A 20,996-nucleotide genomic window follows, 5' to 3' on the forward strand; every position below is an offset into this window, starting at 1 on the left:
CATTATATTTTTTATAATATAATTCATCAAAAATGTACACAATTTGATTTGTCCTATGGAACCTGATTTGACTTATCCCTTTTAAAAATGTATATTAAAACTAATTTGCAAAAATAATGTAGATAATAGAGCTACTGATGAAGACTATGAACTTTTCAGTCACTCTGGAACAGTGTATACCTGAAGCTCTAAAGTAAACTGAGTTTCATGTGGGGACATAACTCATTTAAGCTTTTGCCTTGAAAGCTTAACTTTAACCAATTAACAGAAATAAGGAAGAAACAAAATACTTGCATTCTGTAACATTTTCACAGCCTCCAGGCACCTCAAATGAAGTAATGATGTACTCTTGAGAATTAAAACTCTCTTATGTTGCAAATAACCAAGTTGGACTGGCTGGAGGTTAGTGTTAAATGCATAGTAAAATGCATTGTTAAAGGGTATGTATTGGGCTAACATTCGGAAGTGCTAAAATAACATTTTTCGAGGAAAGCAGCTGGATTTTGTAAGCTATAACTTGGACTTTGGAGTTAAGGCATGACCTTTATATGTTATTATTAACCATTAAATTATGTGATCATATGACATAACATAAATAGAAGTTTAATTAATCATTGGGATCTGGACAGACAGAGAACAATACGATAACCTATCATAAGTTGAAACTGGAAACTCAACAATTCTTCAGGTTTGTTCAAATTATATTGTTTCTTTTTCCTTTTTGAGATCCCCTACAGCTTATGAATTCCACGTTTCAGCTTGACTCGTTTTTACAGGTTGGAGGTATGCGGGACAGAAAAGAAGAGATTTAACAAGAAGGTTAAGATGGTACACTGACCTATTCACATATCAATCTCAATTGACTTCTCTCCCCATTCCCACAGAAACTATTTTGATTACCTTTGTCACCTTCCAACAGGACCACTCAACAGGATACCACACTTACTTTAGAATTAAAATGTCTCTTATTCATCTGAGAAACCTGGATGTCACCGATTGAGTTCTGATTGACATCACTATCCACTGTCCTGAGAGTATCTGTGGCTTTGATCTTTTTATTCTGACTTGGCTGGAAACAATGGTTAGCATTTTTGATGATGCTAATGAGGGTCAGATAAGGGATAGAACATTTTGGTTTAAAGTATAACTAGACCAGGCGGTAGAAGCTACAATAATATTGACATAAAATAAGTTCTGTGTTTAGTTTGTGGATTATGAAAAGAATACACAAATTAAGGGAATTTTTAATTTTGCTTTGTTAAAAGAAGATTATTTTGTGCAATGTCTACAAAATAATAATCTTATTTCAAGATATAACTTTTTTTAACCAGATGTTTCACTCTTTGCCCTTGGATGGGTCAATGTAATATACAATAAGAGGAAAAGCAATAACTTGAATGTATGTCATTCCATCTGTCTGATGCCACTTTATGGAATGATGATGGTCTGTAATAAAGTGACCAAATAGTTGCAATATTTAATTCCCAGAAAGTTAAAGTCCGTAGATAAAACAAAAACTGAAGGCTAACAAGGTGCAGAGCTTTATGTATGATAAACAGTTAGAGCCATAGAGTTATGCAGCATGGAAACAGGCCCTTCAGCCCAACTTGTTCATGCTGACTAAATTGTCTACTTGAACTAGTCCCATTTCCTCACATTCGGCCCATATTCCTCTAAACTATTCCTATCCATGTACCTATCTAAATTGCTTTTAAATGTTGTAATTGAACCTACCTCTACCACATCCTCTAGCAGCTCATTCTAGATACCCACCACCCTCTGTGTGAAAATGGTTCCCCTCAGATCCCTTGCAAATTTTTCCCCTCTCACCTTAAACCTTTGCTCTTTAGTTTTGGTCCCCTACCCTGAGGAAAAGACCTTATCTATGCCCCTCAAGATTTTATAAACCTCTATAAGATCACCTCTCAGCCTCCTACATTCTAGAGAAAAAAGTCACAACTTATCCGCTGTCTCCTTAAGCCCTCCAGTATGGGTAACATCTCTGAGAATTAATGACAAATTAATGCAAAAAAGTCATTATTTCACAGTCAGAGCACTGTATGCTGTTAAGGACAACTTATTATTAAAAACACACTTAAGCCATTAGGATAGAAGTGGGCGGCACGGTAGCATAGCAGTTAGCATAATGCTATTACAGCGCCAGCGACCTGGGTTCAATTCCCGCTGCTGCCTGTAAGGAGTTCATACGTTCTCCCCATTTCTGTGTGGGTTTCCTCCGGGTGCTCCGGTTTCCTCCCACTTTCCAAAGACGTACAGGTTAGGAGCTGTAGGCATGCTATGTTGGCACCGGAAGAGTGGCGGGCTGCCCCCCAGCACATTCTCAGTAACGCAAAAAGACGTATTTCACTGTGTGTTTCCATGTATATGTGACTAATAAATAAATATCTTAAAATAAGTTTATTAAGTGATATTTACTCAAAGAAAGCAATATATTACTAATTTATTCTACTTCCAAAATTTGGTTTTATCGAAAGTACTGTTAAACTTCTATTATTCATGGTCTTAAATACAAACAGCAAGGCATAAAAATGAAAATGTTATTTTCTTCCTTCTATTTATTTTGTAGCTAATTTTGTTAGTTGTTTGGCATCCTTTCCCTCAAGCGATTGTGTAATGTATTAAACCCCAGTTCAAAATTAAGCTGTGTACTGAGAGAAATACAAAAGTAGTTTAGCACAACCGGCCAGGGATTCTTTACTAGCCCTAGGAATCAATCAATATGCACTTGGCTGGAACCCAGCTCTTGAAGTTGCATGCCATCCTGATTTGGCCATATGTGATTGTTGGACTAATGTTCAGGAATAATTTAGCAAATGCCATTTTAGGAACACCATAACCACAAGGCTTGCAACCATTCAGATCGAAGTCCTGCTATGGCTTTCTTTGAGAGCAGTAATGAATTCAGCCTTGTAGGAATTATCCACATCATGAAGATAAATCTATTTTAAAAGGCATAGCCAGAACAGGATTATACAAATGATCACGGTTATTGTATTGAGGAGACACTTGGTTTACTAGAACTGTCTCCAATGGAGTAGAATTATTTTCAGGCTGTCATGATTTGAAATAAATGACCCTTTGTGTCCTGAAAACTTATATTTTTAAAGGACTTGGAGAAAATGATGATTCAGAAATGGAGGTTTGACTGTGATATGCTGGAGGCAGAATGCAATATTGCACAAAAGCTTTGTAATAAATATGCTCAGAAAAAGAACAGATGGTTAAATGAAAACAGAAGTCACCAGACCGCAACATCTAATTGTTTGATCAGCTTTCAAAGAAGTGAGGCTCCATAGTGTGAGCATGGGTTAATATTTACACAAATTAATAGTTGGGGTTTCTGCTACAATTTTCCAAATACTGAGTCCACAAACTCAACTGAAACATTTATGGGGAAGTTGCACATAGAAGCAAAAGACAATTCAACTATTTTTATGTATCTTTCAGCACACAGTTTAATTCTAAACTGGCAATGTCTAACTGCAACAAGAAAATCAGTCACAGTGAAGATACTGCGATAATTGCATTTTCATTCTGGAGGTTCTATATTTAACACTGGAAATAGCATATGTTTTACATTAGAGAGGACAGTTGCTTGAAGTAAAGCATTAGGAATTCTTTATATACTTTCCCATAAGCACATATATTTTACATTGCTGTCAGATGTGTTCATTGTGATAAAAGGAGAAAATGCTGGAAACATTCAGGAGGTCAGACAACATCTGTGGAAAGGCAAACAATAAACATTTTAGGTCAAAGAACCTCTATGCATTATTTAGTTCATAAATACTGATAATTTAAACCAACAGTGTCATGAAGGAAACAAATCACAATTACTACTAATGTTATTACCCATTTGATTATCTGGTGAATCAACCATGCATTCGATGCGTAGACTCATTCTTAGAACTTAACTTCACAATGTATTTGCAAATACAGGAAAACAAATGAAAATGATGACATGTGGAACAATTTTATTTTTTGAGTCACTGAAACTAAAAGTTGCTTTTAATATACAGGTTTCTCAGTAAGAACAATTATTCAAAGGAGATAATAAAATAAATCATACTATGCAATGATATTTGCAAACCTGTCTTCTCCAAGTGAGTCTGGTGAAGTTCACAGACATAAATGCTTGGAAGACTGACAGTCAACTGATCATCTCTCTCATATCCTAATAACAAAGGAGACCATAGGCTAAAACCTGATGTAGCCAAGTGGAATTGCAATGGAGTCTGAAGCAAGCTGTTGAAATCCAAATGAAAACCAGTTACTTTTTAATTCAGGAGAGAATTTATTGCTCATATACCTGGTGCCTATGCTTGCAAGTAACTACACATTAACAGAATTCTATCCAACAGCGATTTCACTCATACTATTTCAGGCACAGTAGTGTAGCAGTTAGCGTAACATTATTACAGCGCCAGAGACCCGGGTTCAATTCCAGGCACTGTCTGTAAAGAGTTTATATGTTCTCCCCGTGTCTGCATGGGTTTACTCTGGGTGCTCCGGTTTCCTCCCACATTCCAAAGATGTAAGGGTTAGAAAGCTGTGGGCATGCTATGTTGGCACCGGAAGCTTGGCGACACTTGCGAGATGCCCCCAGAACACTCGACGCAAAAGATGCATTTCACTGTGTTTCGATGTACATGTGACTAATAAAGAAATCTTATTTTATGTTATTTTGCAATACTATGTTATAGCTCTGCATTTGGTTCATGAAACCACTCTCAATAGTTTGACATTTCTGAAGACAAGATCAGTAGAACATCGTTATTTTCATTTTCATCTTGTTCCTTTCTTTTATCTCTTTTAAGACTACATCATAAGAAACAGGAACAGGTGTAGGCCATTCGTTCCTTTAAGTCTGCTCTGTTATTAAATAAGATCATGAGTGATCCTATTATCTTCAAATTCACTTTCTTGCCCTCTCTTCATACCTTCGATTGCCATAGTGATTAAAAGTCAATCTCCCTTAACTTTGAATATATTCAAAGATTGAGCTTCCACAGCTTTCTCTGGTAAAGAACTCCAAAGATGCACAGCCTTTTGAGGGAAGAAAATTTTCCCCATCTCATTTGTAAATATGTGCTCCCTTATTCTGAGACCATATCCTCGGGCCCTAGACTCTTGTCATAAAATGGAACCTTTTTTAAGCATTTACCCTTTCAAACCCCCTAGGACCTTACATGCTTGAATAAGATCACCTCTCATTCTTCTAAACTTCAATCAATACAGATCCAACCTGTTCAATCTGTCCTCATAACTAGAATCATCCCAGTGAAACTTCTCTGAAGTGGCCTCACTTTTGTCATGTACAATTACAGTAAGACTTCCCTACTTTTTTTTACTCCAACTCCCTTGAAATAAAAGCAAGCATTTTGTCAGCCTTCTCAATTACTTGTTGCACTTCAGTGTTTCATGTGCAGGGAACGTCCAAACCCATTTGTGTTGCAGCTTTCTGCATTTTTTTTTATATATAATTTCACCTTCCAAACTGAACAACTTCACGTTTTCCCACATTATACTTCACATTTTCCAAGTTTTTGTCCACTCACTCAATCTATCCTTAGGTCTCCATAAACCATTTGTATCCTCCTTGCAATTTACCTTCCCATATTCTTTTGTGTCATATGTAAATTTGGATACAGTACATTTCCTCAAAATCATTAATATATATTGTGGATGACTGTAGTGCCAGCACTGATCCCTATGACACCTCACTGGTTATAGGTTGCCGATCTGAAAATGACAACTTATCCTACTCGATGTTTCTTGCCAGTACTTTAATTCCCTATCCATGAGTTTTTATCAGGTGAAGTAACATTTCATGTGGAAACCTTTGAAAGCCTACTTTTATCAGATGTAAGTTCCCCTCTATGAGCCATTCTGACTCTGCTTGATCAGATTATGTTCTGCTATTACTTCCTTAATAATTGATTCCGAATATTATTTCAATAACAAACATTCGACAAACCAGCTTGCATTTACCATTTGTTTGCCTCCCACCCTTTTTGAATAAGGGTATCATATTGGCAATTGTGATACTTCCCCAGAATCTAAGGACTTTTTGGAAGATTGAAACCATTGCATTCAATATCTCTGTAGCCACTTGATTTAGGATCATCCAGGGGACTAATCAGCCTTTAGCCTCATTAGTTCGCCTATTGTTTTACCTGCTAATCTACCTGCCCAATCTACGTTAGCCAACTGTCTCCTCATTCTTTTGCAATTCCCTTATATAAATTTAATACAATTGTTTCAGATCCAGCTTTTTCAGTCTCAAGCTGAATGGTAAGATCTGTTGTGGTAAATTGGTAAATTGGTTTATTATTATCACATGTACTGAGGTACAGTGAAAGACTTGTCTTGCATTCTGTTCACACAAATCAATGTATTACAACAGTACATTGAGGTACCACAATGTAAAACAATAACAGAGTGCAGAATAAAGTGCTACAGTTATAGAGAAAGTGCAGTGCTGGTAGACAATAAGGTGAAGGTCATAACAAGGTTGATTGTGAGGTCAAGAGTCCATCTTATCGTACTAGGGAACCATTCAATAGTCATAACAGCAGGATAGAAGCTGTCCTTGAGCCTGGTGGTATGTATCTTCTGCCCGATGGGAGTGGGGAGAAGGGAGAATGTCTGGGTCTTTGATTATGTTGGCTGCTTTACCGAGGCAGCAAGAAGTGTAGACAGAGTCCATGCAGGGGAGGCTGGTTTCCGTGATATGTTGAGCTGCGTCCACAGCTCTCTGCAGTTTCTTGTGGTCATGGCAGAGCAGTTGCCATACCAAGCCATGATGCATCTGGATAGGATGCTTTCTATGGTACATCGAAAAATATTGGTGAGGGTCAACAGGGACATGCCAAACTTCTTCGGCCTCCTGAGGAAGTAGAGGCACTGGTGAGCTTTTTTGGCTGTGACATCAACTTGATTGGACCAGGACAGGATATCAATGATGTTCACTCCTGGGAACATGAAGGTCTCAACCCTCTCAACGTTAGCACTGTTGATGTGTACCACCCCCCTTTCTGAAGTCAATGACCAGCACTTTTGTCTTGCTGATATTGAGGGAAAGGTTGTTGTCATGACACCATGTCACTAGGCTCTCTATCTCCTTGAATATCTAAGATCATTCATTAAACCAGCCTAATTACACTTTACCAAATCCAAAACAGTCTGTTTCCTGGTTGGCTCTATAACACATTCCTCTGGAATCAATCCTGATGCATTTTAAGAAATATTTCTTGTAGCCATGATTTTTTATTTGATTAACCCAGCCTACATGAAGATTAAATTCACCCGTGATTAATGCACCACTCTTTCTACATGCTCCATTACTTTTTGATTTTTTTAAAATTTTATTATAGTGTGGCTACTGTTTAGGGGCCTACACACTACTCTTACCACTATCTTCTTCCCCATGTTTTTTTTTAATTCCATCAAAATGGGCTCTACATCTTTTGAGTCTAGATCACCTCTCTCACTGTACATAGAACATTATAGCACAGTATAGGCCCTTTGGCCCACGATGTTGTGCCAACAATATTTTATCTCTCACCATAAAGCTACGCCATGTGCTTTTTCTTTCCACATGACCTTCCTAGAAGTCAAATATCTCTAAATATTGAGTTCCAAGCTGTTTGCTTTTTTTCCACAACCATCCAAACAATTTCGTAACTGACACTGTGCAATTAATTCCCTTGATATATTTCTTGAACCTAACATCTAAAATATTTCAAAATTGTGGATATAAATTTTCACCAGTTACTGTAACTTCTAAAATCATTATTTTGTATCTTCTTAAGACTGGACTTCAAATGACCAAAATACTTTTTACCAAGAGTGTCTCCTGAAAATAAATGTTTCATTGTTCTTATCCCAACTCCTAAAATATCGTGCAACTCATTTTGAAAGAAATTATTTGCATGAATTCAGTACTGGAGCGTTAAAAAACTTTGCCCATGTTTTGTAACATGTCATTGTCAGAAGCTAGAACTGAGTGGAAAGCCTCACCAAAGGTCAAGCACTGAGGCACTGAAGTAGGTGTCAGGCACTGGACAGGGCAGCAGACAAATGTAGTCAGCAGCCAAGGAAATTCAGAAAAAAGAATACTAGTCAAACTGAAAGCAACTTCCTAGATTATGTTACAGAATGAATTACCACATCAAGCTTAGTTATAAAAAAAATCTCTGTGCCCTAAAATGTTGAATAGATTCAGTGGTTTATATTATATACAGGTAGCCTTTTCCATCAATTTGGAAGTGTAACCTGGAGCCTCCTTTGATAATCACACATTTCAAAGCAGATTTGGGACAACAATGGAAAATAATGCATTTTAATGGTTACGACCTCAAATTTGCAATAAAAGAATTTCACCTGAATCTCCTCCCATAAATGTTGCGGTATCCTTAAAGGCAAAGTTTAAGCATGTTGCATCATATTTTAATAGGATCAGGAGGAGTAAACCATCAACTTACTAACCCCTATTTCTTCTCAGCCACTCACATAATTACCACAATTAAATCAAAGATAGTTGGAGCTTCTGCATGGAATGACTGAGGTGGATATCGTGCCAGGGAGGTCACTTACTCTTCTGCTGTTGAAGATGAATTTCACTGACTGAATCTTGATCTTTGATGTATCTTAGGAGCTGACCCAGATATTGTTTTGATAATTTTGCATTGTACTCCTCAAAATCCTACTTTGAGCATTTATTTTGACATAATGAAAAGAAGGATGATAAATCTCAGAAACATAGTACAGCATAGGAAAAGCCTTTTGGCCCTCCATGTCTGTGCTGACTATGATGTTAAATTAAAACTAATCCAGAATCCATAAACATAACTGCTAGAACGTGTATCGTGTTCGATCATATAACCAATATATTCTTTTATCTTATTTAACATGTATATCTTTTTCAAGACCAAATGCGGCCCAATTAATCCTGCAACAGACACAATATCCACCTGAAGCTAATTGATGATAATCACTCTATGCAATAATCAGAGAAGCATTATTTTGCCAAGCTAAATATTGAACATCTAGACAATGACTTTACTTGTGTCACCTCCTACATTGCCACCATAACTCTGGTGAATATTTCATGGAAGTACACTTAAGCATGCTGTTCCTGTTAATTTCTGTTTTTGCCAAGGCTAAAGCTACAGTGGCAAAAATAGTAGACAAGTAGGAAGAATTGTAGTTTTATCTTCCATCAAGATAAAACCAGCTCAAGACAAGACTTTTTGCATGGTTACATATTGATCATTTGTTCTTGATTACTGATTTTTATTTGGCATGCAACATTCACACCACAGTGCCAAGCAATGCCCATTTCCAACAATACAGAGTGTATCCTCCTTCCCTTTTCATATGGTCATTTGATTTCCCCAACATCAACATCTTGAGGGTATTAACTAAACCAGTCTGATTAATACTGTGGCTACAAGGCTGGGTATCCTGTGATAAGTGGCTCACCTCGTGACACCCCAAATTCTTTCCATCACTTGCAAGGTACAAGCTGGGAGTGTAATGGAATTTTCCCCAATTGCCTGGATGAGTGCAGGACTAACAAGACTCAAGAAGCTGAACATCACTCATGACAAAGAAGCCCACTTGCTGTATAGTCAATTTACAACCATAAATATTCACTTCCTGGTGCACCATCTATGGAATGCATTTCAGCAACAAGCCAAGGTGCCATCATGAGAAAGGCACCAGGCATACTGAAACACTACAAACTGCACATTTCTATCTTTTTAAAAGACCAGTTTGACTTGCAAGCATATTGTCATTCCTTCATTATTGCTAGATCAAATTCCTGGAACACGTTAGCTAACAGTACTGAGGAAGCACCTTTACTGTGCAGACTGCAGCAACTCTCCACCATCCCCTCAAGGAATCATCACCATTTTCTCTAAGGAAATTAGGGAAGGACAATAAACTTTGGCTTTGCAGTAACACCAATGTCATATATGAAAAAACATATTTTTAATTGTAATTTTTCCCTGAAATTCTTTTTGTAAATATTTTATGTGGATGAATAATTGATCTTATTGGACTAATTTTTGTTTTCCGCAATTAATTCAACTTAACACAGTTAATTCAATTTATTCCCAGACAACATCTATTATTAGTGAAAGGATATTTTAACTCAGGATTTCTTTATTACTCAGAATTACCATAAACAAAATAAATAAAAATGGCTAAATTGTACAAAGTTCAAAAGTGAATAAATTGGAAAAAGCATTGGACATATTACATTTTTGATCAGTTTAGTTGGTTGGTGCCAGGCTAGGATTAAAAAAAAGTATAAATTTGTCATTGATGATTCTTTTTAATTAAATCTGAATCCAGTTTGCTGCTCTTTTTCAGAACTGCCCTGTAGGTTTCTACAGCACAGATAATGGAGTATGTCTGCCTTGCAACTGCCATGGACATTCAGAGCAGTGCCTTCCTGATTCTGGAATCTGCATTGTGAGTACTTGCAGCTTTTATGCATCTGATATTATTGTTAGATGTTTTTATCTGGATGGGTTTAACATTAGTCAGTTCCATATGACCAAAATGTATTTTATAAGTTCCTCTGGCTGCTTACCCTTTCTCCTTATTTATTTCATTTCCATCTCAGGCAGTTCTAATGACCATCAGAGTCATGTTTTGCCAGCTGCTTCTTTTCAGATTACACTCTCTGTAGATAATACATGGCTTTACTTCTAGACAAAAACAAGCTGGGAATGATTGCCGTCTACATGGATTGGTTGGACACATTTAAAATAGAACATTCCCTGCCAAATGGCCATGTTTAGTATGTTTTATTTTTGATGACATGTCAAACTGCTGGTAAACTCTGACTTAATTCTAAAGGGGAATAAGAGGGAAATGGTCAGTTCACATTTTCACATTAGTTGAATCTAAAGTTACTTCAGGCCCTGAACTGCAAAACTGTTTCTAATCATTGAAGTAAAGACTTAAAAATTAAGTGAAAATAAACCCTTTGTCTGCATCCAAGGAGTCAATTACTTGGGAAGTGATTTATGAGTTAAATCAATTCAAGAATTAATCAGCATTTTGTAATTCTGTCCCACTCCAACTGAGGGAAATAGATTTGATTGATTTTGACTTTTTCAGTCTGTGCTTTCTACTGCTGGAAATCTCTTACACTGTTAGGCATGTCTGTTGAGGCTATATATTACTCTCATAAAACAGGTGGTCTTTGTTCTAAGTGACCAAAAGCCAAGGCTAGACTTTCTTGCTGGGAAACTGTTGAAACACTCTCCTTGCGAAATCATATAAAACACATTATAGAGTTAGCATTTCCCCAAAAAGACTCTGATAAAGTAGCTGAGGTTACTGCAAAGTGGAGGTAAGAATCCAAATCACGAGCTAATAAGTATTCAACAGATGCTTATGTGCATTGATGCATATGATGCATAATGCAACATATGTAAACAGAGGAGCAAAAATATACAGACTGCCTGGAACTTGAAATTAATAGGGTTCAGTAATATGAAGTATCTACAGGACTACTTAAAAGATTAGGAATAAGATGCCAGAACAATAGGGAACTGAAGGTATGGTTGGAATTTTAAAAACATGGCACAATCCAAAGGTTGAAAAATATATATATATAATTTAAGGGTGTAGACAGTGTTATATAAAAGGAGTTAATGTATTCTGTATGGGGCCCCGAGTTGAAATGAACTTTCAAATATCCTAAAGATAGAAAAGTCAATACCAGGGGAATGAAATGCATCTGCAGGTCAATGTAAAAAGGAGGACAAAAATAAGAAGTGAGAAACAAAAGATTTTTATTGGAGAACTCCATCATCAAAACATAAACTGGAAAACCCAAGAGGTTAAGTGGAAAGGTAAATGAAAACATAAGAACATAAGAAATAGAAGCAGGACTTGGCCATTTGACCTCTCGTGCTTGCTCCACCATTCAATGAAATTGTGTTTGATCTTTTACCTCATTGCCACTTTCTTCCTCTAACTTCATGTCTCTAGATTCTCTTAATATTTAAGGTTGCTTAACTAGACTATGTGTTAAGGGAATAATGAGAGGCAGAAACAACTTGATCTGGTATTTATTAATGCCTCAGACATGTGCTGGAAATCTGTTCCCTCTGGGCAGACCACATCCTGAATATTATGCTCAGCCCTGTTTCCTAAGAAGTAAGCGAGACATTCAAGGACTGGACACATTCAAGGTTGAGCTCAATGAGGCCCTACCCCATCTGAGATGGACAAAGCTGGACATCGGAACTTCCAGAGCACTTTTTCTAAACTCCAAAACTTCACAATAGACAGAATGGTAGCCAGGCTGAATACATTGTCAGTGTGAAGAGAGTGAGTCAAATACCTTTGCTATCCTCAATTTGCATCCCTACACATCCTGTCCTGTGGCTGCTGAAAACAGATTATTTATATGTAATACAGATGGTGGTCACATATGTGTCACACCCAATATCAAATTTAATATAGATTATGTTATGAGTTTAAAACTGGTTCCTGTTCAAGTCAGCTGAGATTTGGGTTTGATTTGCAAGTTACTTTTGTTTTCTTTTGCCTTTGTGGTCTCAACTCTGAATATTTTTAAATTTAAATCTTTATAGACAGCAATAAAGTTTAAATGTGTATTTTAGGGTATGTACTTAGCACAGAAAGATTTAGAAGCAGGTCTCTAATCATATTGAAAGGGTGGCAATTAACAATGATATGTATTATTTCTGAAGCACAAACTGTCCTTTATTCCACTGTAAAGTGATTAAACTCTGTTGTTCATTTGCACCAAACACAATTCCTCACAAAAGTCAATATAACAATACATGAACATGTGAAGATTTGTGCTCAATTCTTCTGCTACACATACAGAACTGGACAAATTTGAAGAAGATCAGCAAGGACGTTTTTATTGAATCTTTTGGAACATTAGATTATATGTACAGTGTGGTATCTAATTATAGACTGCAGTAAAAACTATTCCTCCACCCACATGCAATTTTCGGCACTATTTGTGAACTAAAATAATATTTCATGTATGAAATTTATCATTTCCATTTGCATTTCTCCCCAGGACAGAAGAGTTAATAGTGTAACATAAATTAAATGCCTTAAAATAGCGTTGACTGCTCCAACATAGGAATGTTAAATGGGAAGTTTGAATCATTCTCCGATTGACAATGATATGCATCTAAGGTTGGACAAATGGTCACAGGCCTTGATAATCCATTATAAAATACAGATGCAAAATATCAGTTAGAGCCTTTTCTATCCGCAGTGAGCAGGTTTTCATCTCCATCAACTCTTCTCTACGTTAAAATTGTCTTGGCTTCCTCTTCTACTTCTGAGTCTACAATGAACAGGTTTGTTTTCTTGTGTTTCCAATATGAATCATAGTGTCTCCAATGTTCACATCTGAGGCAAATGCAGCATTTTAGAATAATCTACTTTATGTTGTTCCTTGACATCGGCCATAGTTAGCAGGGCTGTGCATGCACAAGTTAGTACAAGTTCAAGAGGGATACATTTCATGGGTGTTGGGATGGTTTATGTAGTATAACACATGGATTTCTGCTGGAATGGAGCACTGAAAACCTATTGATTTTCTCTTCTTCCCCATGGGCACAAAACTCCTTTCTACAAGACTGTTTAATGTTGTGTGCCCCCTAGCATACAGGTTCACAAAGCTTTGGGAGATTGTTATCACATTTCAGGATCTGGGCATCCTTAATTGCAGTGGCTTGCTAGGCCATTTAAAGTCCACCACATTTATGGATTCGGAGCCAGATGTAGCCCCAATTGAGTAAAGACAGCAGATATCCTCAACTATAGAGCGTTACTGAACCAGAGGAGGAGTTTACATAAATGCAGTGGTTTAATGTCATCACTAGTCTTTTCTTTAAATTCCAGATTGTAAACTGAATTCAAATTCCACAACAGGATTTGAACTCAGGACTTTGGATCATTAGACCAAGGCTATTAGTCTGGTGATTTAACTGATATATCAGCACCATAGCCACAGGAAGGTCAAAGGAGCACCGGCGGTCATAGTATTGCACAATATTGTTCCTTAGGTTGAATCATACTTTCTCTGTATCTTTCTCGCAATCACTCACTAAGCCATAGTGGGTAAGTTAAACCAACAAAGTGCTCTGTTAAACAAAGGAACTTGCAGCGTGCCAAAATGGTGTTTTTATTGTGTGCTCACTCCCCACAGGCAACCAGCTTCTGGCAGGTTCTGTACCAGAGCAATTACACAACACTGAACAGAGCATTTGCTACAAATGCATATGTTACAGAATTGTATTCATTTCAACAGCACCTCCTGGATATCAGTGTGTGGCCAGTCTCTAGTTGCTTTCAATTCCTAACCCAGGATACCAGCATCAATCATCATGTCACACTTCCTTGTTCCCATTGAGGACGGTTGGCTCAAAATAGACTAATCAGCAAATTTGGGACTTTGCTGACATTTGTGGCTTAAATGTACACTGAATAAAACTTCATAATTTGGTTGAAGTCATCCGTGATTTCTGTTCTAATAATATCTTAATTAATATGTTTTAGACACATCTTTATTTCCATTTTCTCAACTGCATGCTTGGTTTAATGTGATAATTATTGCCAGAAGAATCTCTGACTGCCTTGAGTTTGACAATCCAGGGAAGAATACTAGTAACATAAACTAGTATTTATTTCTTCTGCTGGTTTCTCAATCAATTCCAGTTACTATATTACCAACCTCCCTGTTTATTCTATCCTCCAATCCTCTCCAGAAAATTTATCATACAGACACCAAGAAGCTAAAGTCATTTATTATTCTTAAGCTATGGCTCTGAGCTCCATTAATCCTAACATCAACAGAGGCCTGAAGTATTGCGGACAGGTTTAAGACCTGTTAAGTCTACCAGAGGATCATTGCACCTAGTCATCCTTTAATCTATCCTTTTGCCATCTCAGCACTCAAGAGAATTTGTTAACCATCTTTTCCCTTGGAATATGGTCTCTAGTTGTTCATTAGGTAAATAGCAAGCAGAGCTTTGAGGCCTTGCTCAGTGGATAGTATATACTAGTAATTTCTGTCTGTAGCATTGTAATCAGCACAACTGATTGACAGGATCTCGTTCCTCAGCACAGATACACAGCATTTATGTTCCATTGAGAAATGGTTCTATTAGCTGCAGATTACAGTTGAAAGTGGGGTGGGTAGCATACCTGATCACTAGTGTGGATAATGAAGACTAAAAGTGGTATTAACAAAGCTCCTTCAAATATTATTGAATTTTAAGGCAAAATACTGTGGAGGTTGAAAATCTGAAATAAACACCAAGAATGCTAGAAATACCAAGTGGGCCAGGCAGCATCTGTGGAGGGAGAAAACAGGGATCATTTCAGATCAACTCAAATGTTAACTCTGTATGTTTCTTAAACAGATGATACCTGATGTTGAATTATTCCAACATTTTCTATTTTTGTTGTTGAAGTTTAAGGCCCTTGTGAACTTGCAATTATTGAAAATGATCCGTTGAAAATGATCCATTTTCAATACCTTATCATAAATGGACTGTAAAATTGCCCGATGAGAATAAAAGATGGTCAATAAAATTGAAAAAACAGTGGACTTACAATGCCTGCTTTTACATTATAAATAATTTACAAATTAACTGACAGCCTATAGAGAAAAACAGTGTCTGGCCAAAAAATGGACTTTGGTATCCTAATACAGTTATTTTATATTTAATACATTTAAGAGCCTGCTAAGTGATACCAGACAACCCTAAATTGGTATTTGGAAACCAAGCAGGAGCCTCTGATGATGTCATTTATTAATTCATATTATCCCCATTAGGTGGCAAGTTGTTTTCCTTTGGGCCATTATGGTTCTCTTGTCTAACGTCACATGCAATTGTTTTTTTTTTCCCAATCAACTTCATTTGAAAGAACAATCAGTTTATTATAAAACATGCAGGTTTTATTTTGGAAGTTTCAATAAACTATACTTCCTTACATGTAGTCAGATGCAAAATCTCTTAAAAATCTAAAAAAATTATTCAATAAACCAAATAATTGTGGATTATCTTTTATGTTGTTCTCCATATAACCAGAGAACACTGATTTGAAATCTCCGTGTACCAAGTGTCAGCTATCCACTGCACCTGTATCAGGAAAATGGAGCAAAAATTACATTTATTTTACTAAGTATAACTTTAAGTTGCTCATTTGTTGGAAACAATGAATTTTTAAACCCTGATCTGGAATACTCATACCATGCCAGACTTAATCAGTTAAAAAAATGGTTTGCAATTTTACAGCAGCTTTACAGCGTCTCAAAGTGCTTTATAACCAATGAACACTTGCATAGTTACAGATATAAGATTGGAAACAGAGCCACCTGTTTGCACATATCAATGTCACACAAACAACAGTGCAGTAATGTTAAGGAATATCTTGTTTTAACAATGTTGGTTGAGGGGTAGATATTTAACAGAATAACTCCCTGCTCTTCTTTAAATAGCGACATGAAAATTTTGAAGTCATAAGCAAATAAAAATTAAAAGCAGTAGTCGCCTATTTGGATCTTCAGACCTGCTCTGCTATTCATCAAAATCATCACTGATCTACCTGTGCTATTTTCCTGCACTTTCCCTGTATTCCTGTTAATGTTGAGAAATCTATCAATTCCTGTTTTGAATGAACTCGATGACTGAGCTTCCACAGCCCTCCAGAGAAGAGAATTCCATTCATTTACGATGATCTGCATGCAAAACTTTCTCCATCTCAGACCCAAATAGCGTCGTCTTTATTCTGAAGCTGTGACCTACTTACTACAACACAGTAGGAACCCATGCAGCCCATCAAGACCAACCAGCTCCTGGCAGAGAATCAGAATCAGGTTTATTACCACTGACCTAAATGTCAAGAAATGTGTTGTTTTGCGGCATCAATACAGTACAAAGATGTAAAGTTACTATAAATTACAAAATCAATAAATAATGCAGAAAGAAAGGAATAACGAGGTAGTGTTCATGGGTTCATGGACTGTTCAGAAATCTGATGACGGAGGGCAATAACCTGTTCCTAAGTCATTGAGTGTGGGTCTTCAGGTTCCTGCACCTCCTCCCCGATGGTAGTAATGAGAGGGAGGGCATGTCCTGGATGGTGAGGGTCCATAGTGATGGATGCCTCCTTCTTGAGACATCGTCTCTTGAAGGTGTCCTTGACGGCGGGGAGGGTTGTGCCCGTAATGGAGCTATCTGAGTCTACAACCCTCTGCAGCCTCTTGCAATCCTGCACATTGGAGCCTCCATACCAGGCTGTGATGCAACCAGTCAGAATGCTCTCCACCGTACATCTATAGAAATTTGCAAGAGTCCTTGGTGACATACCAAATCTCCTCAAACTCCTAAAGAAGTAGAGTTGCTGGTGTGCCTTCTTCATAATTACATTAATGTGTTGGGCCCAAGATAGATCCTCCGAGATGTTGACGCCCAGGAACTTGAAGCTGTTCCCTTTCCACTGCTAACCCCTCAATGAGGATTTGTGTGTTCTCCCGACTTCCCCTTCCTGAGATGCACAATCAATCCCTTGGTCTCCCACCTGTCTCACTCGCACTCCCTTTATCTTTCTGCAGCCTTAGGATTAATCTTTCCTATTTATTTATTTGTTTACTTATCTATTTATCAATCTATTTCTTATTTGTTTGTTTGTTTATTCTCTATCACTATCTCTCTCTGGCAGAAACCTATACATTCACATGGACAACACCCAAGTTTAGGATCAAGGCTGGATCTCTGGAGCTGAGGGAACGGCATTAATTACTGCACCACTATGCCACCCTAAATCTTAACTCCCCAGTAAGAAGTAACATTTTCTCTGTATCCAATCTATCGAGCCCTCACTGAGATCTCCTCTCATTCTTCTAAACAATAGAGAATACAGGCCTGGTCTACTCAATCTCTCCACATGTGGCAAATCCACTATCCCTGGACTCCTTCATGTGAACTTTCATTGGACTTCTTCAACGAGTAAATTTTTTAGGCAAGGAAACCAAAAATGTGCACAATACTTCAGATGCACTCTCACCAAGCCTTATATAATTGCAGTAAGACTTTTTTAATCCTGTATTTAAATCCTCTCATATTAGAGACCAACATACTACTTGCTTCCTATTTGGTTGCTGCATGTACATGCAGGCTTTCAATGTATTGTGAACAAAGACAACCAAGTTCCTTTGAAGATTAACATTACCCAATCTGTCACTATCTGAAAATTACCGTTTTTGTTTCGTGCACCAAAGTGAATAACTTCACTTTTTTTCCACATTATATTGCATCTGCCATATTCTTGTCCAGTCACTTGAAGCTTTTTTTTATATCTTCCTATTATATATTCACAATTATATATTCACAATTTCCACAATCCCACTTAGTTTTGTCTCATCAGCACACTTGGAAATATGACATTTGGTCTTCTAGGTCATATCACTGACAAAGATTGTGAATAGGTGGGACCAAAGGCTGCTAACCCGATAAATATCCATTTATTCCTGCTCTTCGTTTATTTACTTCATAACCATTTCTCAGTCCATGTCAGTATATAGTACCTAATCCCAAGCAACCCAACCTCCTTTCTGAGACTTTATTGAAAGCCTACTGAAAGTCTAAATACACCACATTCACTAGTTCCCCCTTTGTCTGTTCAACTTGTTACGCCTTCAAAGAACTCCAACTGGTCAAACATAATTTTCCTTTCATAAAATCATGCTGACTCTGCTCAAACTATTATTCTTTTTAAAGTGTTCTGCAATTACATCCTTCATTGTAAGTCTGAACTCTGAACATAAATGTAACTAGTGCCCCAGACGACAATCTCTTACAAAGAGATGGCTCCTCCTATTGTACAGCAAACTCTCAGTGCTCGGTGAAGTATCACTTCAGGTCCGTGTGCTTGAGTCTGTGGAGGAGAACTCAAACTCACAAACTTCTAACTTCCACTTACACTACATTAAATGCAGTGCTCTGAGATTCAGTATGTGCCAGCTTGAACCCGGAATTCAGTTAACAGCAGAAGCACATGATAGAATTAAGCTTAAAATACTTATATATAAAGCATTGTCAATATGATTATGAATAACAGACTTTACTAATGAAATGGTATCTGAACTGCTATATATTAATGCAGTAATAGGGTCATAGAAACTAACTTATCTCAGTTACACCACTGAATTGCAAAGAAGTATGTAGGTTTTGATTTATACTAAACTAGTCACTCATAAAAATGGGTCTTTTCAGTAGTAATAGGCACCATGCCAAATTTTCAGGAAGCTGTTTGAGGGAGATATTGTGTTCCTGGAGCCATAAGTCTGACGTTCATGAAAAAAGTCTGTTCTTCTTTCCTCTATTCTGATTATTAATTATGCTGAAAAAACAAAGCTAAGAACATATTTGCGGTAAAGTACATGGTATCTTAATTTTTTTAAAGTCACATGGGATCCACAGTCTAATGGTAAATGGGTCTAAAATCGGCTTGGTCATCGAAGATGGAGGGCATTAGAGGGATGTTTTTCTGACTGCAGGTCTGTGACCAGTGGTTTTCTGCAAGGATCAATACTGGGACCGCTGTTGTTTGTAATATATATTAAAGATCTGGATGAAAGTGGAGGTAGTCTGATTGGTAGGTTTGCAGATAACATGCAAACTGGTGAAATACGGATAGTTCATAAAGAAAGGTTGTTAAAGGATACAGCAGGATATAGATCAGCTGGAAATTTGGGCAGAAAAATGGCAGACGGGGTTTAATCTGGACAAGTATGAGATGATGCATTTTGGGAGGTCAAATGCAAGAGGGAAATACAGAGTAAATGGTCGGAGCATTGATGTACTGAGGGATCTTGGGGTGCAAGTCCACAGCTCCCCGAACGTGGCAACACAAATGGATAGCTTGCCTTCTTTGGTCAGGGGATTGAGTATAAAAGTAAGGAAGTTATGTTGCAGCTGTATAAAACTTTGGTTAGGCCACTTTTGGAGTATTGTGTGCAGTTCTGGTCACCACATTACAGGAAGGATGTGGAGGCTTTGGAGAGGGTGCAGAAGAGGTTCACCAGGATGGTGCCTGGATTGGAGTGCAATAGCTGTAAACTGAGTGGAGACCTGATGGAAGAATATTAAACTATGAGAGGCATAGGTAGGGTAGATAGTCAGAGTCTTTTTCGCAGGGTAGAAATGTCAAATATTAGAGGGTACAGGTTTAAGATGAGAAAGGGAAAGTTTCAGAGAGATTTGCGAGGCAAGTTTTTATACAGAGAATGCCAAGTGTCTGGAACACTCTGCCAGTGGAGGAGGTGGTGGAAGCACATATGATAACAACATTTAGGAGGCATTTAGACAGGCAGGGAATGCACAAATATAGACTACGTGCAGGCAGATGGGATCAGTTTAGTTTGGCATCATGGTCGGCACAGACATGGTGGACTGAAGGGCCTGTTCCTTCTGCAAGGATCCTGTGCTGCACATTTCTGTATTCTATGTTCTATTTTCCATGTTCTAAAATGTGTATCTTATTTTGTGACATTGAATTATCCTTAGAAATCTAGCTCACACTTCTAACAAGGAATAAGTTACAATACTGCAAGAAGCAAGAAATGGAATCAAACCAACATTTGTCTTTATTTAAATCATGGTAATTACCTCCTAGTATGTATTGTATACAAAGCAGTTAACTCCTTATTACAGGACTAGATAAATAAAGGACCCATTTTAGCCTAATCCAACAAAACATAATGTATATCACATCCAATATTGACCTCACATATTTCCCCCCCTCCCTCCCAATGACAAATAAATCAAGGACAATTTAAGAAATATCCAGACATGGACAAGCATATTCAGTGAAAAGCCAGCTGAGCAATCCATTGACAAAAGCTGGCCAGAACACAAAAAAGTTCTGTCACATCTTACTTTCCT

The 20,996-nt window shown here is 37.3% G+C and overlaps 1 protein-coding gene across 1 annotated transcript in view; it reads left to right on the forward strand.

Annotated features, from left to right (window-relative positions):
* The window catches only part of lama4 (laminin, alpha 4), a 125,297-nt gene that overhangs the window by 4,603 nt on the left and 99,698 nt on the right, over positions 1-20,996 (forward strand). Inside the window, exon 2 of the mRNA XM_052025061.1 lies at positions 10,405-10,506. Coding sequence (XP_051881021.1) covers positions 10,405-10,506 — 102 coding nt within the window. The remainder of the gene's footprint in view (positions 1-10,404; positions 10,507-20,996) is intronic.

Source organism: Pristis pectinata, chromosome 10, assembly GCF_009764475.1.
Source record: "Pristis pectinata isolate sPriPec2 chromosome 10, sPriPec2.1.pri, whole genome shotgun sequence".
NCBI classification, from domain to species: domain Eukaryota; kingdom Metazoa; phylum Chordata; class Chondrichthyes; order Rhinopristiformes; family Pristidae; genus Pristis; species Pristis pectinata.